At 39.5% G+C, this 25,395-nt stretch overlaps 2 protein-coding genes across 10 annotated transcripts; one reads left to right on the top strand and one right to left on the bottom strand.

Annotated features, from left to right (window-relative positions):
• The first annotated feature begins 6,405 nt into the window (after window positions 1-6,405).
• LOC118332958 (interleukin-31 receptor subunit alpha) lies at window positions 6,406-15,627 on the top strand. The gene is made up of 16 exons (XM_035668419.1): window positions 6,406-6,584; window positions 7,038-7,091; window positions 7,249-7,305; window positions 7,422-7,539; window positions 7,656-7,801; window positions 7,909-8,054; window positions 8,843-8,984; window positions 9,185-9,273; window positions 9,393-9,600; window positions 9,848-10,033; window positions 10,724-10,855; window positions 11,389-11,544; window positions 12,054-12,197; window positions 12,283-12,364; window positions 12,447-12,528; window positions 12,749-15,627. The coding sequence occupies exons 1-16, from the start codon at window positions 6,494-6,496 to the stop codon at window positions 13,202-13,204; spliced, it is 2,289 nt and encodes a 762-aa protein (XP_035524312.1). The 5' UTR covers window positions 6,406-6,493; the 3' UTR covers window positions 13,205-15,627.
• Window positions 14,570-25,276, bottom strand: srek1 (splicing regulatory glutamine/lysine-rich protein 1). 9 transcript variants are annotated; one of them, XM_035668417.1, is made up of 12 exons: window positions 25,009-25,023; window positions 23,582-24,853; window positions 22,967-23,088; window positions 22,484-22,599; window positions 22,239-22,385; window positions 21,500-21,678; window positions 21,227-21,357; window positions 21,025-21,139; window positions 20,822-20,929; window positions 20,349-20,420; window positions 20,148-20,262; window positions 14,570-17,645 (listed from the first exon to the last, which is right to left on the bottom strand). In XM_035668417.1, the coding sequence occupies exons 3-12, from the start codon at window positions 22,995-22,997 to the stop codon at window positions 17,478-17,480; spliced, it is 1,182 nt and encodes a 393-aa protein (XP_035524310.1). In that variant the 5' UTR covers window positions 22,998-23,088; window positions 23,582-24,853; window positions 25,009-25,023; the 3' UTR covers window positions 14,570-17,477. The 9 variants fall into 9 exon arrangements, 8 of the variants coding, with proteins under 8 accessions (XP_035524310.1, XP_035524311.1, XP_035524303.1 ...); XM_035668418.1 differs by having other exon boundaries at window positions 22,967-23,732; window positions 23,893-24,853; XM_035668412.1 differs by lacking the exon at window positions 22,967-23,088 and adding an exon at window positions 19,836-19,894 and having other exon boundaries at window positions 17,505-17,645; window positions 24,720-24,853; window positions 25,009-25,275.
• Window positions 25,277-25,395: the final 119 nt, after the last annotated feature.

The raw sequence follows: 25,395 nt of genomic DNA, 5'->3' as shown, positions 1-25,395 counted from the left end.
AATCTGCAAGAGTTCCCAGACCAGCGACTGTATCATTATTGACTTTTGTTGGCACAGTACCACACCCATGTATGAGTAGCTACACCCAGTGAGCATCTTTTTGGTTTGCTCAAAATTTCCCACCACATTAATCATACATCACTGATAGATTAGTGCTCTTAAGCAAGGTCATAATTCTCACCAGGTTTTGTTTTAGTCACTAAAATCTCTCTTCTTCTTGATCTTCTGACTGTCCAGCCCCAAAAATCCAGATGAGAGAAGTTCAGAGTCAATAAGCTCTATGAGCAGCAGTTTAGTTCTTCACTGCCCCATTTTGCCCTGGGTTTTGCCTCTCAGGCGTCACATAGAGGTCAGCCTAAGAATCTTTACAAAACCAGATAAGACAGAACAACGAGTTGCAGAGATAAAAGAACAACAATAATGAATTAATGATAATACATCACAAACCACCACGAAAGGCTAATTTAATTGAAGCATTTAGATTGTTATTTTTCTGCCATTTATGTGGCAAGCACAATAACCAATTTCCTCTTTTTTTGTCATTGTGTCCCCCCTCATATCTGAAACTAGACCTACACCCTTATTTGTGAGTATACGGTAGAGTTTCAAATCTAAGATTGTTATAGACACAAACCCTATGCAGACACGCTTCCTGAATTTATGAAAAAAACAAGTCATATTTATCCAGAATAAGTTAACAGTCAACAGCACATACTACCCTAGCCTCAACTTCACATGCGGTGAACCTAAAAAAGGTTCCTCCTTTATAATCTTTATCTTCCACATCAGTCAAGGTACACTGAGCTCCATAGAGTAAACACACTACAGAGTGTCGAGCCATTGTACCAGCCAGTTCTTGACCTAGTGCTGACTAGCTGACGCCTCAACAGCTGAGAAAGTGTTGACATTCAGATAGCTAGGTTGCATGTCTACTCACCATATCAACACTAAAACGCTCAATATTGCCCCTGACAACATCTGACCCTGTTTTTCTGCTTCTTAACACATAAATAAAACCATTGGCATCCTTGGGTGAACTGAGATCTGGAGATGGTAGTGCAAATGATGTAATTATATACACGTTGGTGATCCCCTTCTCCTCTAGCTCCACCTTGAGGTTGACATTTGTGGTTTGAGGGAAATGTCAACAGTTATTGCTTGAAGTTGTGTCTGTAAGAAGTTTAGATCTATATTTGGACACTTTACTACCAGCTACCATTTCATTATACAAGCCTGTTTTGTGTATATATGACTTATATATAATCTCATCCATTTTCTAGTGTATCAGCATAAGCCTCTGGAGGAGACTTTAGTACTTCCCCAGGTCTTGAAGTGTCTTGGTTGGTGCTGTATTATATGTAATGTCACAATGTTCATAGTGAAATAACATACAATGATCTGCTGCAACCACACCTGTAGACTGCACAGGCACAAGGCCCAGCAGCACAGAGGTGTTGTTAATAGCCATAATTCCTTTGAATATTTATAATTACTGAATGACTGACAAATATTCTCCATCACTGAAACTTGAACACACACACACTGTGCTCGGTTAAATGAAACACAAGTCCCACTGAGCTCATTTATCCATTGAAAATAACTTTTGGAACACATTTGATCATCTACAGTTAAATCTTTAACACCTGTTAGGGCTGCCTTTTGAGACATCACTCATTTCACATTAACAATACAGCAGTGTGCATTGCCATTGTTATTTAAACCTCTCTCTGTAGTTCACCGGTCGGTCCAAGCTGCCTGAATCCCTTCGCTCTCAGTGGATGTCTTCCAGACTAATATATTGCAGTGAAAACAGTGCTTGCGTGCTGACTTTTAAAGGCTAAAACTGCTCTGTGCAAATGTCATTTGGCCAGTGTGATGCCCGAGGGTCACCTCTCCTCTCCCCTCCTGCCTTTTTTCTCTTAGGTACAAAAATCCCCTTTTCAAATGGCAAATCAAACCATGTTTTATTCACATTGTAAATTACACTAAAATGACCAAACACAGGAAAAATGAAGACACTGCTTTTCCACCGCAGCAGCAGATTTTTTAAATCATTCCAACCTTTCTCTTTGCTGAGAGAAACTCAGATCATCCTACATGTTTTTGCTTAACATGGACTTTAAATTATCTTAATTTGGGGGTTTTCCAAGCAAATACTGACTGACGTTTATGATTGTGATTAAATCAATGTATATATCTGCCACCCCTTAAATTCTCCATGCCACCCTCCGGCCAACCCAGCAGAATATTTCTACTTATCTTGTTATATTTTATATTTTCTTTATTTTTTCCTTCGTTATTTCAAAGTAGATCTTCTTAAATTCAAACTGTAATGTCACTTACAGATTTTCATTTTACACCATTATTATTATTATTTTTACTAATAATCTGCCTGCTTCAGTTACATAACTAACTCTCATACTATCTCGATCAACATTTCTTTTTACAGACAAACACTAACATTATTCCTCTGGTTGTCTTGCAGCTATTAGTCACAAAGTCGTCTTCAAGGAGCATCGATAAACTTCAGATATGAGTTGTTCTTCCTGGTATGACTGGCATGGTCTCTGTTAAGATGTGTTTATGAACATACCTCTTACTAAATGCTATGTCTTTATGGATTTGAATGCTTATGTTGAAATATACTGAGTTACAATTATCTTTGTAGCTTTTCGTGATACTCATTGTGTGTCAGCATGCAGTATCTGTCTCTCTCATAGTGTGTCAGCAAGTCTACACACAGACTCTCCACAGGAGGGTACTGTTTGCTGATGTCAATGAATAAAGGTTACAGAGTGCAGCTGACTTTATGATAATGTGTTGTTGCCATTGAAAATAAAACCTGTACACTCTCCTCAGCTGTTGTTTTAACAGCCTACAACAAGCACCCCATTTTTTTCTTTTCTTTGCAGTTTCCTGTCAAAAGGTCAGTATTAATCCACTGCAAACTGGGGGTGTGGATGACCTGGGGAAAAATATGGTGTGAAAGTAAGTGGAAGAAATGTGATTTATTATTATTTAAAAATGAATAAGTAAGAGTTTGCTGACGCTATTGTACTGACCTTTATTTCACAAAAATTCACCATGTATCATTTAACACATTTGAGTTATTTAAATCTAATTAAAAATGATGTTTTTAAAAAATGTTGCTGTACATGTTGCCTATATGGATGGAATAAAATGAACAAGAACATTTCAAAAATGGCACTTCATTTCAAAAAGGTTGCTGACACCTGCAATGGGGGGCGGATCAAGAGAAATATTAGGGGCAGCATGGTATTTGCTTGGAAAATCCCCCAAATGAAGATATTTGCAACTGATTAGTAATCTATAAATTGTTTTAATTCCAAATCTTCAGACTTTTTTCCAAATACATATCTTTTTTCATCGACCTTAAGCGTGTCTCTCAGTCTAAAATATGGCCATAATAAATCATGAAACTACATGTGTTAATGTCTGGGTTTTCTTTAACACCTTATTTGAATCTAAATTAATATGTTTAATTAGACAGGAAAGGACACCATACCTTGAGTTGCACAGCATTTTTTTAGGCCTTCTCTCTACATCCGCCTTTGAAAGGATTAAAAAAAACCTTGTGTATCCTGTAAATTTCTTACATGGTGGCATTTAATAACTTTCAGAATTACTTGCTTTGAACTTTTTCAGGTTTATAAATTTCCAAATCTGTGTTTTATTGCACAGATGCATCTCCAAAGCAGAATAATCAATCAATCATCTTACAGTAAACATAGAACAAATGATGAATGCCAGTTTAGAAATGATTACTAAATTCTGTGCTGTTTGTTAGGGCACTCGGTGTAAAACTAAGACAGCATGAAAGAGCTATGATCAAAGCAAAACACCATGAGAGGAACCCACATAATCTTTCAACTCTTGTAACAAGCCGGTGAGTTATAGCACATTGCTGATCTTTAGGATGATAAGAGTAAAGGTGGGGAAATTTATCTATGAGAAAAACATGAGTAGGCAGGCAATTGCTTGTTTAGCGGAAATAAAATTTCTGTGGTAATGATCTTTGTAATGCTCTTTTCTAATTTTAATCACTGCTTTTCAGTTTGAACAGTTGATCCTTTGGCTACATCAGTTCCCCTAATTTCAATACTGTGAGCACATCCAGCGAATCATTTCTGATGTAGATTTGTCGTCATATGATCGGTTGACCTTTTACACTTCAGCTGGGCAGCTGTGGTCTTGCAAAGATCCTTCACAGCAACACGCGGGGTTCAAGCCTTGCTCTCCAAAGTGTAAAGCGTCAAGATCAAGATCACGATAAACAGCCTTAACGATGCTTTTAAGGCCTTTTAACTGTCAGTTAAAAGTAAGTCAGTGAGGTGAGAACTGAGCTTCCTGTGCATTTACAGTTAAGCACTGAGAAAGGAACATGCAGCTTAAAGTACGCAAGTGTTTCTCTGTTTCTCCGTCTTAAAACATATGACAACACACAAATGCACTTCTTGTTGTTCCTACTAATATAGTTTGTGTCACTTTTTTAAACCAAGCAGAAGCAGAAGTCTGGCCTGCTTTTATCCTCCTACTGCAGCTCTCAAAGAGCAGAACAGCCAACTTGCCCTGTTTAGAAAGGTATTGCCTGGCCTTGCATATCAAAAATAAACAGCTCTACGTGGTTATAGGAAGTCAATTCCCGTAAAATAAAATGTCATTAACTTGAATTCTAGGTCATTATACGAAGCTAAAACAACGAACTTGCAATCAGTGGCAGTGTTTTTAATAGAGGAACTAACTAGTACACAAAAGTTCAAAAAGTTCAAAATACTCCCCTGAGCACAGCCATGCTTCTCTTCTGGGGGGCAGCTGGCACAAGCCAAAGGGATCCAGACAACAAACATATATTCCAGTCCACCAGACAGGACTGACACTGAGTTTAGTTATTTATAGCTCCCCACAAGGTCCACTTAGTAGCTGTTCTGGAGAACACACAAGCTATTAATGTTTTTCTAATGCTGTCAAAGATTTATTTACAGTAGTGGTCTAATTAAAACAGTTTAGAAACACACACAATGCTCAATCTTTCTGTCAGTTAAAAGTGTCTGATATGGGTTGTAAATTTCATGATATCCTGGAAATGGACGTTTCAAGTTTCCACATCACACCTGTGTTAGCTGCATATCGGACAGTTTACTGGTTATTTGAGGATGTGTTCACTTTTGGTAAATATGAGTTGTTATTGGCGCTGTGATGACTTAAGCGACCTTTTAATGTTCCAGAATGAAGAGGGATTATTTTAGTCAACAGTGGTCTTATACTGTAGCACCCTCACACACACACACACACACACCCTCACACACACATACACACACAAATACATATGCACATCGCACTTAATCAGAATCAGAATTAGAAATACTTTATTGATCCCAGGGGAGGGGAAATTTGTTCGTTGCAGCTGCTCAAGGTGCTCACATAGCATTAAGAACAGAAATAATAATTATATAAAAATATCTAACAATATATCTAGAAATAACATATAAAAAATATAAAATAGTAAAATATAATAAAAGTCTATGCACTTTTTTCTGCATTGTCTGTTTCTATAAAACATCCACTTTATCACTTGAATAAAGTTACAGTCGACAAAACTGTGCACTCTGCAGAATAAGTGTAAAATTTGCATATTCAGAGATTGTGAACACAATTAATTATTAAATCAGAGTATTTTAATATGCATTAAAATATGGCTGGAGTAGATCTTTACCTTTAATGTGTTAAATTCTCTCTTACTATTCTGAAAAACAATAAAATCTTTTGAATATTAACTACTCAAGATATGACCTGTAACCTCACTGATTATTTTCATTCTAGTTTCCTACAACCATTCATTTATGTAAAATGTTCTCTGAAACACTTAAATTAGTCCTCCTTTGATTCAAAATGAAACCGAAGTCAATCTGTTGTGACTTTCAAATAAAAATTAGACTCAGTTCTTTGAAAGCAAAACAACCAAAATAAGTTCCTGAAATCATAGAGCCTAAAGTCATTTGTCATTCGTGTTGAGTCACAGTGTACCTAAGAGACTCTGTTTTCAGTAACTGCTCAGAGAAAAGAGAAATGAATTCATACAAACCAACATATGCATACACTTTACAGTAATTTCTCTTAGCTTGTGAGGCACCTCCTGCATATCAGAGTGGTTTTGTTATTTGAGCAACCTCATATGCTGAGCTGTTCTATTTGTAGAAAGAAGAAGTACGAAGAAGATGACAGTTTTTTCTGCAAACTCCAGGGGACCTTCTGTCAAGTTCTTATTCTATGAATCGTATAACTGTGTCACATGTGTCCCCGCCCCTCCACACTAGTAAGGGCGTATAACTCTCCAAATATTTCCTTTCTCGTTCACTCTCAGTGAGCAGCAACTGTGTGTGACTGTGAATGGCAGCAGGTTGTGGGTGTGAGAGTGCCTCAAACCCACTTTGTTGGTTTCTTGGTTTCAATCTTTCCGTCGGTGCCAGGCGACATGGTTGGCCATAGATCTCTGCTTGATCTTTTGAATTGTAAAACTTTAAAATGTTCTTCCTACGCGAGCCACTTATATGTTTTCATCCTTGGTAAGTGGGCTTTAGTTCTTGCTTTTGTAGTCTGTTTGTTTTTGTAGGGCTTATTCATTTTTTATTGTGATGAACTACAGCAGAAGTCTGCTTTTATCCTCCTACTGCAGCTCAGTTACTCTGCCTTTCATACATGGAAGTTGCTTCAAAAACACTTTGACCTGAAACACTTTGTCTTATTTTAGCCATGTATTCTTCTTCCTTGGTACCTCGTAGTTTCTCTGATGTTTTTAGTGTTTGTTCTTTGTAAATGAAGGTTCTCCTTCATTCTGAGGATTTAAATAAAAATTCTAATCAAATTCAGTTTGGAGCCCTATGGAGGATCTCAGCTGATGCTTTAATATATATATATATATATATATATATATATATATAGATAGACAACTATAGACAACTATATTAATTGTATTTAGTTTTGCCTTAAAGCTACTTCTGCTGTTGTTCCCATTCCAGGTCTGATCCTTGCTTACGCCATTACATTCTCCTATCATGTTCAAGCATATTCAGGTAGGCTTATTTTACTTTTTCTGCATAAATACATTGATGAATGAGGCACAAATATGAAATGCATTTCCTACCATAAGATAAAAAGTAGTATCATATTTTTTCCACTGTGAGCAAAGCCTTCTTGATCATCATGATCTAGTTTCATTTTATGTTCCAGTGAATTGCAAGACAATGAACCTTTCTTCCAAATATGAGCACTGTGGGATTCACCCAGGTAATGAAAACACGTCTGAGTCATGCCAGGTTGAATCATCACCTGTAAAATCAGGTTAGAGACTGGAAAAAGTCATTTTTAGGCTTGACTATTACCGTCCATTGCCTCTGTTTTAGATGGAGTCCGTGATTTAGATTGTTTTGGTAAACATAATTTACGTGGTAAACAAAACTGTGTGTGGAAACCTGGAAACCACGCATCAAAAAAGACATACACACTCATCATACAGCAGCTGTAAGTACATTTACACTCTCCACTATCTAGCACATGTGACATTATACAGACTTGGCTAAATATTAAAAAACACTGACGACAACTATCTAAATTTTAAAAATGCTTTCTCCTTCTAGGACCAAAAAATATTGCAAAGTTCGGGGTAACATCACAGAAACCTCTGAAAAGATCCCCAGTTATGAGAACGAGAACATGACTGTGGAGGTTTTTGAAAACAGCGAGTCAACAAATTGCACAAAAGCAGTTTTCAGAGGTTACACATGTGAGTCCACAAAAATGGGTTTTTACTGGCAAGTTGTTTCTGTATTTCTCTGATTGATGATAAAGCTCTAACAGATCTGAATATAAGTGAAACTTTGTGTATTTCAGTGCGATGTGGTCCTCCAAATAATGTGTTCTTCAGCCGCCACTCTGGAAGACTAACGGTGAATGTGAAATGGCCACAGGAGGACATTAAAGTCATCAAGAATTACTCTGTGAGATATAAAGCACTGGGCAGCCTGTCGTGGAGCAAGGTCAGTGTTCAATTTTTAATATTAAATGTCTCTAAGACTGAAGTTAAAGCTTATAAATATCTATAAATATATCTATAAACGTAATAGTGCAGAAACTAAAGATAAAGAGAGATTTATTATATTGTATTGTACATACACTCATCATTGTGTATTATATGAAAGAGCAGATTGGTCCTCTTTAGGAAGAGGAAGAGAACTACGCACAAAATAAATGTCTCCCTCCCACTCTGTAAATTTAAATCTGCTGTCCATCAAACATGAGACTCGTGATACTCCACAGCTGAATACTGAATTCAGAAATCTATAAATTACAGACAAAACGTTTACCATATTCACCGTGTTTAGGGCGTTGGGTTGCTAACTTTTGCCAATTACTATTATATATAATATATATATGTATATATAATATATGTATTTTATTATATATATTATAACACAGGGTTTTTTGTCAGTAATTTAAAGTCTCAACTCAAGATAAACCAGGATGATAAACAGGGTTACTTTCTAAAGCTTCATTGATCTCCCTCCAGAGATGCAGAAGATTTTAGACAGCTGTTTACATCGGCTGAGTAGTACTCAGTAGTGGTAGGAAATTGAGTAAATGTCTGCGGTTGTTTGTTTTGTGTCTCTGTACTGATTTCCTCTGCAATACTGTACTCAGGTCTCTCTTGAAATACAGATCTTGATCTCAATGAGATTACAGGTTATACAAACTATAAATTTAATATGTATTGCAGATGTTTCAGATAAATCCTTCTGACATTCATTGATTTCTATGTCGTTCGTAGCCACCTGTGCAATCCCAAAATGGAGAGAACTGTACAGTGGAGAATCTAAACTCCTCACTGGTCTACATTGTACAGATACAGTGCGTCACTAATAAAAAATGTACACAGTGTGTATGGAGTGAACCCTACACCGTCCAATCAGGTCAGTTTGCTTTGTACTTTACTGGTTTCAACTCAATATAGCATTAAAAAGTAGCTGTTTGTATTTATTGTGTCAATTGTGATAAGATAATCATACTTATCATGTACTTAACAACAAAACCTTGTAAAAATGAAATGTTTTTAGTCCACTATGAAGCTAAGCTATTGTTTCTTATTTCACTATAAGTAAATGTCTTTCAGAACTGACAACGCAGCCTGTCATTGTCAACCTTCATGATACTGATATTGCAGAGAATAAAGGCTGCCGGCTGCTTTCTTTAACCTGGAAGGTAATCTTTTCAAATGCATCTCCATAAATCTTCCTCCCACAAGAACTGTAATGAAGAATATATCTTCACTGTAACCATATCTGGTGTTATTCTGATCCTAAAATGACCCTGTTTGTTAGTTTCCTACCAAAGAACTGCATATTGGCTACTACCTGACCATTAGGAAGGCATCAGGAGAGGGCCCATGTGAGCGGAAGAAGACCACCCAGCCTGAAATCAGACTGATTCTCTCCTATTCAGCTTATCATCTCAACATCAGTGCTGTGAACAACGCTAGCACCTCCCCAGCTGTGAGCAGGATAATACCACGACGAGAAGACGAGCCCAGTGAGAACTCATTTGCATAGCGGTTGTTGCACAGTCATTTGAAAACAGTTTTAAAACGATATCAAACTTTAAAACAGGTGCTACTTTTGGATGTAAAATAATCTATCTTTTTGCTCACTCTTATCAAACTGGTGTTGGATTCATCATTTTAAGAATGGTGTTTATCTGTTTTTGCTAATGAACTCTTTATATAGCCACCAGAATTATAAGATTAGATTTTTAAAACTCATTCTAAATTTGTCCTCAGGTATGGGAGCTGGGAAGCTGAACGTGACAGTTCACAGCAATTCATCTTTTACTATATACTGGGAAGCCAATCTCATCAGAACCTATGTCTGCTATTCTGTGGAGTGGATGAAGAAGGAACATAAAGCAGTGTACATGTCTTTTCATGAGGATAAAAACAACTATAGGACGTTTTCTCCTTTACCAGGTGTGCAAATGTTTAAAAAAATCTGGTCTGTCCCTCAGAAAGTCTGTTCACGTGCTGTTAATTTGTTTGTTGCGCACAGATTATCCCAATATTTTTGGGAGTGAAGGAAGTGCTATGTTTTTTGTACAAAGCAGAGGAACCGGAGATTGGATTTGCATCCTCAGTCCCACAGTGCTTGTTATGTGTCAGTTCAAAGCAGAGGAAATTTGATAAGGATTTGCATCCTGTCCCATGAATTGTTGTGTTTAGACATCAAAAGCACTTCAGTTAGGGTTAGGAAAAGACTGCGGTTTTCAATAACATGTTAATAAACTGAACATGTCTCGTCTTGGGCTTCTTGGACCAAGACTACAATGTGTCACCTAACCTTAAGGTTTGTCTTATGGTTAGTGTTGCTATGAGAGGATATAAGATTGTAAACAAATGAGTGAACATTTTGGCAGATGTGTTCTGTTTAAACATTATGTGATTGCCAGAAACATTAATTTAACATCTCTTCATTATGTTGTTAGGAACTTAATTCAGGTTGCATTATGTTTCTCAAAAAACATATTTGCTGTGGCATATGCAATCTATATTTCCTATGGCATATATGCAATTTCTGGACGACGGCGTTAATTTTGGCATGTGATGAAATGTATTTCGTTTCCTGCATCTGAGATAATCCACTTGGTTATTTTAAATACCCAGAGCCTTTGGAGCCTTATAAGAGATACAGCATCACCCTGCACACACGACCAAACAAGGACACCTGCAACATGAAGCACATCAACAACAGTGAGAGCACCTATGGCAGTACACAGTTCTACTTCATTGAAGGATGTAAGTCACTACTTTTCCGGTATGTCTAATGTTATTGGAATAAACAGTCTGTTACCTAATGAGACTAATGCTTATTGTAAAGAAAGTTAAAGAATTGTACAAATTGAATGATTGTTGACCTGCTGATTGTGAGGAAAAGTCACCAAATTTCTAATATAAACCTGGTGGTGGCGCTACAGGAAGAGTCAAGCGATCACCAGAGTTATTAGGATTTATCCTCTTGGGAACATGACTGTCTGTACTAAACTTTTGTAGTAATCCATCATGTAGAGATATATCACTGGATAAATGAACATTTTGACCTGCTGGTGGCTCCGCAGGAGAGGTTAGGAGATCTTTAGGTCAACTTATTGCAGTCCATCCATCCAACAGTTTGCGAGATATTTTCAGGTTCTGATTACCAAGAGTGATGGAATTTGGCTATCCTAGAGCTACACACACACAATATACACACACACATAATACGCCAGTACTGATAGTTTCCTCCTCTCCTGTCCACAACAAACAAATCTGACTCTGATATCATCCCAAAGCTCCCATCAGCGCTCCCACAAACATCAGCAGCCACAACGTGACTCTGAACTCAGTGGTGCTGCAGTGGTCGTCCATCCCAGAGGAAGACACCAGAGGTTTCCTACTGGGTTACATAATCCACTACACTGAGTACCACAACTGGGGGACGGAGAGAAGTAAGCCTTATTCACCTTAAACTAAGTCACCCACTCGTAAAATGATTCTGTATTCTGTAACTGTATAGACCAGACAAATAACTTGAGTTCAGTGGTAGAAGAGAATAGAATCAGACACATTTCACAACCATTGTTTCCTGCAGTTAAATAAAGCCTCTAAATGCATTAGTGGATTCCCTGTCTGCCGGCTGGTTTGTTTACCACCCCCTCAGTCTTTAGGTGTTCATGAACAACACTGTCAGACTGAAATTCAAAGGCTGACAATTTACACAAACTTTAGTAAAACAAGGTTCAAGCTACTACAGCATTAGCAGGTGGTGGAAGGCTTTAGCAGCCTGATACAGAATGTAATAGTTTGGGTTAGGGTCCGGGTTAGGAGCTATGGACCAACCGAGTGACCCATATTAGCTGTTTTCCTAAGCGTAAATAATCACAGTATTTAAGCTATTCAGCTTTAAAGCGGATGTGTCTTATGTAATATGCTGACAACTATCACCCTTTCATTGCAGATATTACAGTGGATCCAGCGTTTGACAGATATGAACTGGGGGATCTCGAAAGTGGCATGGTATACGAAGTCCAGATATCAGGATTCACACAGGCAGGAGCAGGAGTACGAAGCACAGCGTGCCTTCTCAAAACGAACAATGAAGGTTCAAACAAACAACTTTTTACCATTAATAAATCAGAACATTTCTGATACTAATATTTGATTTTTATGCCTATTTCTTTACATAGGATATTCTAATCTCATGGGTCTCATCATAATCTTTGCTGTTGGGGCCATTGTGCTGATATTTGGATCTCCAATAATTAAAAGGTACAGCACTGTCTCACATGTATGTCACTAATCTTTAATATGGACAAATATTTACTATATATATATAATCTACTTAATCTAGAGCAAAAGTCATTCTGTGGCCGAGCATACCTAACCCTGGGAACAGCAATGCGATGCAGAAAATAGAACGGCCCTGTGAACTGGTAAGCGTCTGTTTTTGCCTTCAGAAAACATAATTTTTAACATTGTGAAAGCCAAACAAAACCCCAAGCAACCAGCCAGACTGTGAAGAGATCTAATTAAGTGAATGAGGACATACAGACACACCACTGCAGGACAGGAGACATGAGAATTTAAAGGTCCAGGTAAGTTGTCTGTTGTTATAAGTGGATGTTGAAGATACTGTTTTTATTTCACATTTAGGAACTGCTGGAGTCCATGAAGGTGGAAGAATGGGATACAAACAGTCTTCAAATACTTGAGAAAGAAGAAGTGATCCCTGCTAGCACATTAGCTTCACTACCACTTCTCTGTGCCACAGAGGATGAGGAAGACTCATCAGAAATCATTTGTAACTGGTTCCATAGAGACGCAGAGGTTTCAAGTGGAGACATCCTACCTGACATTACTGCAGAGACTTCCTCTGGCATCCAGCGGACAGACCTCCAGATCTCTCCTCTTGCCTTTACGTGTGGATATACAACAATGGAAATGTTTCAGCAGGGAATGCTACCGAATACACCAACAGTTACTCAAGCCATGGAAAGCAAAGCAGGGGACATGGACTTGACCGTGGTGAAATCACGATTGGACTATATAAGGCAATTTAGCACCAGTCCCGTCTTGGACAACAATGAGGATATATCCATGAATTTGTGAATACATTTTAGACCGGCACAAGCAGAGCACGAAGAGCCAGGAACGCAGGGCAATCCTTGGGCTCCAGAGGTGCACTGTGAGGAGCCACCGTACTGTTGTTGCAGGTCATCCGCATGAATTTATTAAGTCTTAAATAATCAGCACAACTACAAGTGCAGTCCAGCAGTGCTTCTCTTCTGGTTGCCAGCTGGTGCAGAGCAAACCAAAGTAAACCAAACAACAAAAGGATTCCAGCGCACACCAGGATACCAGGATTGACGCTGTTTTATTAGATTAAAAACAAAAGACAGAGAAGCAAAGAAGGCCTCTCGCATGTTGCTTCATCAGATTGACTCAATTGCCGTCAGGTGTGGGAAACTTGATGGCAATTAAGCCTTTAAAACTTTGTTTATTTCATGTAATAAAACAGTGTCAATCCTAGTATCCTGGTGTGTGCTGGAATGTCTTTGTTGTGCAGTATTCAGCTGCAAAAATTACTGTAGAGATAGAAACTTATAAATATAAAGTATTTAAAGACAGACATTTATCATTTAAAGTCCCTCCTCCTACCTCTATACAATATCTACCTGTATATCTGCACTACTTAAACAATCTCTTCTCTCCATGCACGTTATCTCTGCTCCTGTACAAACTGCATATGTACATTACTTGATATACTTCTATGAACATACAGTATCTCATTTCCATCTGTAAATCTGAATACCTCATGATGAAAACATGACTGACTGCTCACAACACGCTCACAACACAATGCTATCATGATGATGTCTAGCAGGTATAATGTTTATCATGTTAACCATCTTGCTAGCATTAGAAGTCAGAATAGAAGTCATGTTGAGGAGGACATGCTTTTCTGTGACAAACAGGCCTTTTTCACAGCGGACAATTTGACATCTCAACATTAACGATGGCGCCATAAAGCAGCTTAATGGAACTTCAGCCATTGCAGCATTTTTTTCTTTTCCTACTGTGACATGTCCAAATGCCTGCTATTAAAAAGGCCTATCCATCCAATAGATGTGGAGTCAGGGGATCGCCAAAGTACGATTCATCCTCTGGGGATCATGAATATCAACAAAGATTCATGGCAATCCATCCAGTTAATGTTGACCAACCAAAGAGACCAACACTGCCATCCCTAGAGCCACATCACATAAAACTACTAACACTTTTTTAGCCTAAAAAAGTATGGATGGAGGTTCAGAGGCAGTCATGTCGATAGAAAGTGTCCTTGACCCAGATCAGGGGTTCAAGACACACAGAAGTCCACAGTGAAGCACTTATTGGACAAGTTTCAAATGCATTAACACCCAAACCAAGAAAACAAAGGCTGATGGTATAACAAGGGCGATAAAACAAAATAACTGAATGAAAAGTCTCTTTATTGAGTGTTTTTGGAAACAGATCAGATGTATTGTTAGATTCAAATTGAGGAGGATCACATACATACATCCAAGCTCTTCAAAAACAGCGTTATCAAACCTTTACATCAAGTCCCAAACACAGACATCTAGTGCCGATCCCCCAGGAGCAAACCGTCAGCCGGTTCTACAGTATATACCGAGCATAGCGCATATAAAAAATAAAATTCTTTACATACTGTCAGTTTTGTTGGAAATGCTTTTTTTTTTACTAAACTTTATCACGAGTTCACCACTTCAAACTGAAGCTTTGTGTACGTAAAAAAGCAGGAAAAGAAAAGAAAAAAATACAATCAAATTAGGTTTGTAAAAGCCATACAAGTGGAATTTGGCGAGGACAGTCATAAAGTCTTTACGTCTCCTTTTAAAAGTAAAGCTTTTAAAATGTAGTAAGCTTTCTCAGAAACTTAAAAAAAACACTGATCTCAATCTGGGGCCAGTTTGCACAAAAACCTCTTTCATTTTTTGACACAATCACAATAACGCAAACGGCAACACCAAAAATAACAGAACGTTAAAATAAAAAAAAAAGCAAACACAAAAAGTCCCATCAATGTTCACTCTATTCTGCTATTAATTACTAAAGACAACAGACAATACTTTAATATAACATCTCATTAGTTTTACCTATTAAACATCATGAACAATAAATTCAGGTTGCATCTGTCAATAAGTCTCCATTTTTTATTAGAATATTCTGTACAATCTTAGTCTAGGCACTTTTTGACCCTTCTGTGCTTGCAGTTCGTTGACCTTTGACATATATTGTTCAGCCTCATATAGACAGCCGCTGCAAGCTTCTGTTTGCGTCTCGCTTTCTTGAGCAATATGAGCCGACAGACATTTTGCAAACCACCGTCATTTTACAGTATAGGCCTGTGTTGTATCTATAAAACAGTAAATTGTTTTTATCTCACAGCATTACAACAATAACAGGTAAAAGAACATGATACATTGTGATCTTGTTGCGACTACTTGTGATCAGAAATGTAAAAAAAGAAAGAAAGTAAATGTACACCCATAAAACAAAAACAAAAAACAGGAAATAAAACACTGTATTTATGTCGACCAAATAAGAAATGTTTCTTTTTTTTTTTTTACTAAAATATATTAGCAACAGGTTCACAGAAACAGTAGAATACAATTCTGCATTCTCATAATTACAGCACAAGTCATAAAATCAACACCGTACATTTTGTAGGACACTCCATTTCCCAGAGGATGGAGAAAAAATGGAGCAAAAGAGGAAATAAAAAGGACACTTCACGGACCTGGTCGATTGAAACACCACACAAAGGGCAAATGAGCATTTTAGCATGAGCAGGAATCCTGTTTTAATGTCATCCATACACTGAGAGGGGCCCTCATGTTCTTACACTTAGGTTCCTTTTTTTTTTTTTTAACCAAGGAACATGTATTAAAAATGTAGTAAATAGACAGAATATAGGAAGTTGTTGTCAGAGCCACACTACGACCAGAGCAGCCGAGGAGGAAGAACAGTTACACCCCATGAGACCTCAGTGAGAGAGTTTATTTTTACTTCACGAGGCGTCAGTAATGAACTCGAATTCAGCTGGCTAATAAAAGCTGAGAGGAACTCTGTTTTGATGGTACTTCCTTTGCCTTTTGGTGTGCTAGTGAGCAACAAATACTAACTCTAGATACTGAACCTAACATGATAATGGCCTGGATTATACTACAATCACTTTAATTTATGTATTGACAAAACGCAAGTGATGCAAAATATAGCATCAACCAACTCAGTGCTAGCAAAGCTCTCTGAAAACAGTGACGATTCAACTGGGGGGCCCTAAGAGACACATTACATCACATAATGTAAAACAGCCCTACAAATGAATTCATTCAGTTTCCACTAAAACTGAAGTTACTTTACTGTTACAGACAGGAGCAGATACACATTATAGGATAGTAAGAGTTATTTCCTATCATTTTAATACTTTGTATTAAATGCTGCCTGCTGCCAAGCTTCAAATGCGTTGCGATCCAGAGCAGCTGCCAGTCCAGGCCCTTTTTGTGCCTTAAAGTGCCCACATTTACGAACGCATTGGGCAGATTAACACTTAAAACTTTTCTGCAAAACACGCCTTCTTATCTTTGTGTGTCACTGACTCATTTGGGGACTTTTCCTGTTCTGACGCAGCACAGGCCTATACCTGTGTAGGCAACCTTGCTGCATATTGCTGTTGGTGATATTTGGATAAACATTTCTTTTCTTAAGAAAACGGCATGATGTCACTGGAGGAGTAATATCAATGTAACCAGGGACAACGCTGCGATTAAAAACTTCATAATTCTGGACAAACAAGTGGAAACTCTTCCTGCTGGATTTTCTGCCATCGTCAGAAGCTCTGCAGCTGGTTCAGGCGAGCACGCTCATCTAGTCTGCTGGGGTGCACTGCAGTTTTAGAATCTCTATAGAAAGAACAGGAAATGAGCTCTTCAAGTAGTGAACACACGCACAGGAGGTGGACACAATATCACCTGTATAAATGATGCAATCCAATATGGCAGCCATGCCACAGTTTGAGAAGCTTCTATTATTTAAATATTGTTTTTGATGGCAGTTTCAGTGTTTAGTGTTGTACGGTTATCTTACAAGATATCATAACGCATAAACATAAGGTTTATCTCTGCTGTACCGAGCGCTCACTTGCCCTTACAGTGGGATACTGAAAATGAGTTGGATTACAGGACAATAGACAATAAAATCAGATTGTACGACAGGAGACGATGGTGGGGGGAAACACGCTGTTGTTAGTGGTAATCTGGTGTTCATGTATGTATACACACGCAATGGGATCATTAGAGCAGTTTCCATGGTGGTGTAATAGTCACTTGGTGCCGTCTGCACCCATGTACACATCCTCCTCATTGTGAGACTTGTAGCTGCCGTTGTGCTGGACGCAGGGTGATGATGTCATGTCCTCGCTCAGTGTGACCGAGTCTTCTCTGTCACTTTCGAAGTCGTCCTTCTCTTCTCTGTCATAGTCTCTTTCCGCCTGAAATGAAATGAGTACCAATCAAACCTGGTCAGACAAAGACATCAGAGCTCAGGTACGAATGATGAGGTGCTACAGAGGAACTCAATAACAGAAGATTAAAAAAAACAATGGCATGCAGATGAGTTTTCTGTCCGTCCATTAACACAAGATAGTATGTGTAACTAGTATTTTATGAGGACAGGAAGACTGAATTTCAGAGCTACCTTTGAGCTTATTGTGTAGTTATGGCTAATTAATCACTCCCAACCAAAACACACATAAGACTTCATATCACATCGTTTCATATACCTTAGAGTATACAGGAATATGTTCAGTAGAACAACCCCTCCTCTAAAACAAACTACGGCTGTACTGGAATCAGAGTTCGAGGAAGAAATTGATCACGTCCACTGCCGGGTTACAGAACAGTGGATGTGGAGTGAGACAGGTCGAGAACTTAATAACTAATGCGCTTGGAGAGCTGTACTGACACTAGCGTACTGTGGGGGAAATGTTTGGGACACACTGGTCACAGGGATGGACAGCAGAGATGGTAATTACGCTGCAGTAGAAGATTAACATGTTTCTGTAGATGTTTTAATACTTTTGGTGCAGCTGCTGTTCTACAGTGAGGAAATACATAAAATCTACAGTTTAGAGTGTTTGTTATCTAAAAAAACTAATGTTGGGTGTATTTTGGGTGTTGTGTGTCACTTCAGAAAGCTGTGAACTGTAGTAAACAAGAAGACTGTACAGACTCTGCAGTGCAACATTTTGCAAGACTGCAGCGGTTTTGTGAGGAGAACACTTGTTGTACGAATGCTCTGATTGTCATCGACAGAAAAGATGTAGTGAGATAAGACCAAAATCTGTCACCCTTTATCTCACAGCTATCTTTATCGTAAACTTTCCAAAGTAGGTCACTGTTGTGTGGTTTGACTTGAGTTGGACAGAGGTTAAAACATACACTGAAGAAACAAGCTTACTGGGGAGGGGGTCTGTGGAAGACAGGAAACGAGAGATGTGCATGTAGTAGGTCAGTGTTTCAAATTCTCCCCTATAATGACACAGGTATATTTTAGATGAAACGAGGATAGGAAGCTGCAGCGTAAAGCTTTTTTTTTTATAAATAAGATTATAGACAAGATTCCTTACTGTTAGACCACATTTACAACAGCATAATTAAAAAACAGAAAACAGCCAGATTACAGTTACATCTGTGAGTTTGTTAACAACGTGCTCAACACTCCTCGAGGTAGCTCATGTGTGTTAGCTTAATGTTACACACACCACTCGTTAGAAGCCATAATGTTGTCATGTAGTATTTAGGATTTTTTAACATTAACAGACTATTGAAGGTTATTTGTTGTTGTTACCTTTCAGACTGCTCAGTATTTTTCTCCTCCATATGAAAAGTATCCTGAGGTAACGTCTATGATTTGGCACTACAGAAGCCTTTATGTATCCAAGGAAAGTTCCCCGAGAGGAAGCATCTGTTTTGCAGGAGCGCCCTGGTCACATTCACAGCTGGAAGCCGTCCAGTGCAACCGGTCTGATCTGCTGGCCACTGAGCAGCTCCACTGGAGCACCTCAGTGGTGGTAATGAGGGATTTATGCTGCTGGTACGGGGATTTAACCGGCACCCTTTCAATGACAAAGCTCGCTGCTCTAACCTTTAGGCCGCCACTGCTCATAATGTCCTTATTAATGAACCTTCAGGCTCTGTCTGAAGGTAAAAAAGGCGCCTTGTTGTCACTGTACGGCCGCAACTTCAGTTTCTGTACAGATTAAACAAACCAGATGAAACGTGTTAATTAGGGAGCTTTAGAGGGGCTGGTAGGCCGATTTTTTGTATGACCTTTGGACAGAGCCGGGCCAGCAGTCTCTCCCGGTCTCAAGTCCTTATGCTAAACTAAGCTAACCACCTGCTGGCTATAACTTCATATTTACTGCACAGAAATAAAAGTGATATCAATCCTCTTATCTAGCTCTCCGCCATTTGAGGCTCACATCCAAATGTCCACTCTGAGATCGAGCGAATCAATCCATTTCTTTTGGAGATTTATAAAGAACTTTAGAACAAGCAGCAACGAGCTGCTGGCAGTAAGGGAAGCCTGAATCCATGAAGGCAGTGAAGAAGCAGCGGATGAGTTGCGTGGCAAAAATGCATTGCAAAAGAGACAACGATTGCTTACGGAAATTGCTTACAAAATGCATCCCTGTCAGCTGGCAGATGTTCATCGAGCACTTCTGCCAGCCATAAAGAGCTAGAGGAGGAAAACAAGGTCACTAATAATGTCTTCCTCCAACCATAGTAGGGAGAAAACCGGATGGATCGAGCTCCTTACATTCTTCTCTCCACCTCACGCCTGAGAAATCCTTTAGAGCAACGAGCTCGCCTCATTAAATAATCACAAGTGCTTTATCTGCCTGCTCCGCCACGATAAATTGATCAGCAGATTCTGGTACTAGCGAGTATCTGCATGGGGGAGTGTTATTTCAGTGAGGAAGCTTTATTACCTTTGTTGGCTTGGCCTTGCTCTTTATCCTGTCCTCGTCCTTGCGGCTCCTCTTCCTGGATGTGGAGCGGTCCTTCCTGTCCCTGCTGCGCTCCCTCCTCTTCTCTTTCTTACCTCTGAAAGAAACAGACGCAAACAAATTAACAAAAAGAAACCAATCAAAATCTTGCAGACACAAAATCACTTTTACCTTTTTTTTTACCTTTTTGGTGAGGGTGATCTGGCTTTTCTTCGAGGGCTCCTGGACCGATCCTTACTCCTCCTCCTGTGGCCCCTAACAACAGAGACAATATGAGCATATAGCAATAAGAGCAGCAGTGTGTGAGTACATACAATAAGGATATAGAAACAGAAAGGGGTTTTCCCCGCGGTGCCACATGCAGAACAACAGGAGCCAAATTCTGACAGCTAGCAGACTCATAAAGTAGCTGGTGACCCCTCCTGGCAAGGGCAGGGATAACAGGATGGCACAACAGTAAATAATGTTTAGTTTCCTTCCTAATTCATTATGATTAACTTCATTCTCCAGGACTGTAATAACTTTTATTAAACTCCAGCAGCAGATATTGCAGCACATGCAGCTCAACTCACAGTCAGTGAACTGCATTTGGACTTTCAAAGTAAAAGAAATAATTTGGAGATAAATGCCTTTTATGTTGTTTGTTTCCAACAAACCTCGAGCGACTTCGACTGTGTCTCCTGTCTCTGGAGCGAGAGCGTCTCTTGTGGCCGCCTCGCGAACTGTGGGAGTCACTCCTTGGCCACAACCTCTGCGGCGGTCTGCTGCAACAGGAGGAAAACAAAGTCACAATCACGATCTTACGATCACAGCATTAAGCGAGCGAAATCTAAAAAAACACTGAGTGTTAGTTGGGCACCTGTGTTTCGAACGGGACCTTTTCCTCCGCGTCCGGGAGTGTGAACGGGAACGTGACCGCGAGTGTGACCTGCGTCCCCTTCTAGACCGACTGGACGAACGCTTCTTTGTTTCCACTAGAGCGAGAGCAGCGGTCTCAGCATCAGAACGCAACAACAACAACATCATCTTATTACTAAAAGCAGCAACTCATAGTGTTGTACCTGGCTCTATAGCAGCAGCAATGGTAGACTGGGCTTCCCTCACCCTCTTCATCACACTTTCTAGCTCCTTAGCAGCTGCCTGTGGCGTCATCTCTGGGGGTTTTACTATGGCGTTGTTGGAATGATTAACCCTGAAAGACATAAAACAATAAAAGGTTTTACATGAATCACGACAAGGAACACATTTGTAGTAAATAAAAGTAAATAAATAGAAAGTTTCTTGATTTATGATGTCTGTCTATGTAAACTTTTCTTTTAACAAAAAATACCTACTTCAGGGGTCTGTCTCCAAACATGACTCCATTGAAGGTCAGGGCTCTGGAGACTGACTCCTGCTCAACAAACTCCACAAAGGCGAAACGTGTCGGCTGAGTCTCATCTCCAGCCATTCGCACAAACTTTACATCTCCCACCTGCTTGAAGAACTCCAACAGCTGCTCTGCAGTGGTTGTCTGTGGAAGGAAAGATGACCTTTACGACCTGTTGTAATGTCTCTTAATTCTCTTGAATCAATCTGGTTAAGAGTCAGCTCATTCAATGGACCTATTTTAGTGATCGGTTATCCAACATCATCAGTGCTCCATGCTCCTAGAAGGAAAAAGTGACTGACAACAAGTCATGCTGCACGTCATGGCACTTGGAGGTGTTATTTATCTTTTCTAGTAGCCTGGAAGAGACCTTTCCCATCAGGGTTGAAATGTTTCATCCAATTATAAAGGTGACTTAGGTAACTTTCTATTGACTTGTATGGGAACAAACCATGGCAAGAAAATGTTTCTCACCTATATGGAAGCATCTGCATTTGTTATATTTACCCCTCATTTATTCAGATTTTCCCTTTAATTACCCTCCATTGTTGTCCGAAAGCTATTAAAAACACACCCATGAGCCCCACTGCGGCACTGGCTTACATGTGCACTGCAGTTCGTTTATTCTGAGTCTCACATATACTGCCCTGCTGCTGGAAATACTCACTAGGTTAGGCGTGAATACAAATTTGACATTATGTTACCTGTGAGTTCAAGTTGCCAACATACACGGTCCTCCTGATCTCATCAATCTTTGACGGATCCACATTTCCCATGAGGGGGGGCTGGGCGAGTGCTGATGCTGCGGGGTCCAGACCAGCTGATATCCGATTCACTATGGGAAGGTTCAGCTGCAGGTGTAACAAAAACAAACACACACATTTACTTACATGGCAGACAGACAGACAAGACGACAAACAATATTTTAGCCCAGAAGATGCTGACTCACATTCTGAAGTGGGGCTGGAGTAGGAATTGGTAGCAGTCCCCCACCAGGAATCAGACTGGGTACTGGGGTGGCAGGTGCCAAAAGTGACAAGGCCTTGGCCTCCTCTGGGATTTTCCCTGCAGGACAGAAGCAGATATTAGTGAAGGCAATAGAGGGACTCGCCTCTCTGTCTCCTCTATGTCTGCACAATTATCCCACTGTATTCTAGAGAGAAAGAGAGCATACACTTCCCCATACAGCCTACAAGTGTTCTACTGTCTACTCATGGTAAACTGGAGACCGAGCATCCTTACTTTGCTTTTATTAAATTATTCTTCTCAGTCAGTCAATCTGAATTATTATTCTCAATGAAAAAATCTTAACTTTTTTCACAAACAAAAGAAGACTTTGTTTTGTCCTTGGTCTCTTTTCATAGATCAAAAAAAGAAAAAAAAAAAAAAACACAATGCAGAGAATGAGTCAACACTTTGATGCATGGGTCACCTGTACTGGAAACATATTGGTCATGAACCATACGATATCAAGCATGGGCGCTTTTCCGTGGGGCGATCGTTTCGCAGTGTTGGAAAGGTGTGCAACACAAGACAACCCCAATGGCTGCATCACTAATAGCACACAGGACATCAGATACAGAAAAGAACAACAATTTTAAGAACTGTAGGAAATGTTAGCCAAGACTTAGCTACAAAAAAAACAACCAATTAGGAATTTTTGCTCATTCCACCTATGGATTAAACTCTGCTGCTTCCTACTGCTGGAGAAGAGGGCTATGTTTAGACTAATAAGAGACAAAATAACTTAAAATTCAGTTCATCATAGCTGGAGGCACTGAGCATGAATTACCATGTGTCTGACTGGAAAAGTTCTTCTAGTGCTAGGAAATATAGTTCAAGACAAATTACGCCACAAAGCATTAATGCATGTGTCACAAATTTCCAAGTTAAAAAAAGAAAGTGATGTTGAATGGAGAATGTCTGTGTTATTATCAAATACTGTCATGTATTACTGTGAGGAGAAACTTGTAAATGTTGCCTTTTACAACAGATTTCAGCACAGATGAAATAAAGTGCAAATAAAGTTTCTATTACTGGGTCTCACTTTTTATAATGTCTAGCCCCTCGCTATGTCAACAGGAGTAGGTGACAAGAGAGTTAAGTGTTAGTGATCCTCCTAGCATCCCATGTGTGATACACATCCCACCGGTATGCCGTAGCAACCTGGACAGAATTCAATCACACACAAGCCGCAGCTGTAGCAGAAAGAGAGAGGGGGGTGGGGGTTGGACAATAATCAAAACAACAAACCAAAATAACAAATATAAACACAACGCTAGAGATAAGCAATACTGTAGTTTCTAGATAGAGACAGGAGAAAGTGGACAACATGGGAAAGTATGAAAGGAAACAAACCAAAAGAAAAGAAAAATAAATAAAAAGAGACAAGGTGTCCATCTTGGAAGGCTCAGCGGGCTATTCTCCTGGTCACATTCCCCCTTGAAGGCTGCGTTGGCCCGATCGGGGATAGTGGCTTGGAAAACAATGCCTGACTCAGGCTAGTGTAGTGTAACAGCTGGGCCAGTCTAGTCATCTGATATGCACACATAATCACACAGAAAAAACATACAAAACCAAATTAATAAACTCAGTAGCCATCCAGCACCAAGTCACGTGGACAAAAAGCATCAAGTTAGAGGTGATATCATTTTTTTTTGACTGTACACAAGGGAACAACAGTGGCACCAAAAGGGAGGGAAATTTAAAGAAAAAGGAGCACCAAAAATGAAAGAGAGAAAGGGGTTTTAGTTAGCTGTGATGTAATGGACTTATTTTGTAATTACCGTGAAACAGATATCATTAATGACAGTTTCTTTCGGGGAGCTACACAAGCTACTTATTCCAGAGAATCCAGTGTTTACAGTGAAAAAAACAAAACTTTATCTAATATTATCTGTAGAAAGAAACAACCTTGTGACACCAAACAGAAACCCTGGCTGGGCACTTTAATAGAGATTAGCAAGCTAGTGTTTAATGAGGTGATACAACCCAGTCACCTGTGTAAAACTACTTTGTGACCAATCAGAACTAGCCAATGGCACAACTTGCCAATTTTCCTTGTGAATAAAAACAAACAAACCCTGAATTCAACCAAAACACCAAACGGTTGCACTCAAAGGGAGGAAGGACATAGCAGGTCCACTCAAGACATTTCATTTTAGAGTGAAACGGATTGCACTCACCTTCCGCACATGGCACTACTATCAAAGCTCTGTCAACAAACACAGTATTAGTGAGATGTTGCGCCACACCAACACTGGAGGGGTCTCGGTACTTTATATAACACACTTTGGATGAGAATGACAGAGGACCATTGCTGTGAAAGGAAAAGACAAAAAAAAAAAAAAACAATCCGGGTTAGTTATTTTATTACACCTGTTACTTCTTAATTTATGTTTATGTGGACCGCAGAGAAGGCCGCACATCCGCGGTGTTGCCTAGCTGGCTGTCGCCGGGGCAGGGTGCTCTTACTCGGGCGGGTAGAGCCGCAGCTCCTCGATGTCTCCCAGGAAACCGAACAGAGTGCGCATCTGCTCGCTGCTCACGGCCGAGGACAGGTTGGTAACCTGGACGACAGCAGTCCCTGGTATCCCGCTCATTGTGTAAAACTGATAAATGCGTTGACAATCTTGAAGTGTAGTATTTATTTATACAGTATTTATTCCTCTGTCACCCCCCCCCCTCCCGCTCAGCACTTACATCCAGGCGGGCGGAGCGAGAGGTTGCACTGGCGTCTTACTCTTGTTGTTTAACATGGTTTGACAATAAAACGTTAAGGCGCAGTAGCTCCCCCTACCGGAGTGGACGGCTCATTGCTCAATGCCACCGCCCTACTGGCAGATAGATAGATAGATAGAT

The sequence above is a fragment of the Morone saxatilis genome, unplaced genomic scaffold (genome assembly GCF_004916995.1).
Source record: "Morone saxatilis isolate NCDOM2014 unplaced genomic scaffold, NCSU_SB_2.0 Contig21, whole genome shotgun sequence".
NCBI classification, from domain to species: domain Eukaryota; kingdom Metazoa; phylum Chordata; class Actinopteri; family Moronidae; genus Morone; species Morone saxatilis.
Note: the sequence above shows the minus strand (reverse complement) of the source record. Positions and strands in the feature narration are given on the sequence as shown.

Coding starts and splice junctions, on each gene's coding strand:
- LOC118332958 (XM_035668419.1), top strand. CDS start 6,494: ATGGTTGGCCATAGATCTCTGCTTGATCTTTTGAATTGTAAAACTTTA. Junction 8,985..9,184: donor ACCCTACACCGTCCAATCAG/GTCAGTTTGCTT, acceptor AATGTCTTTCAG/AACTGACAACGCAGCCTGTC. Junction 10,034..10,723: donor GACGTTTTCTCCTTTACCAG/GTGTGCAAATGT, acceptor TTAAATACCCAG/AGCCTTTGGAGCCTTATAAG.
- srek1 (XM_035668410.1), bottom strand. CDS start 25,136: ATGAGCGGGATACCAGGGACTGCTGTCGTCCAGGTTACCAACCTGTCC. Junction 21,358..21,499: donor TTTGGAGACAGACCCCTGAA/GTAGGTATTTTT, acceptor TATGTCTTTCAG/GGTTAATCATTCCAACAACG. Junction 20,421..20,821: donor CACAGTCGAAGTCGCTCGAG/GTTTGTTGGAAA, acceptor CTCTGTTGTTAG/GGGCCACAGGAGGAGGAGTA.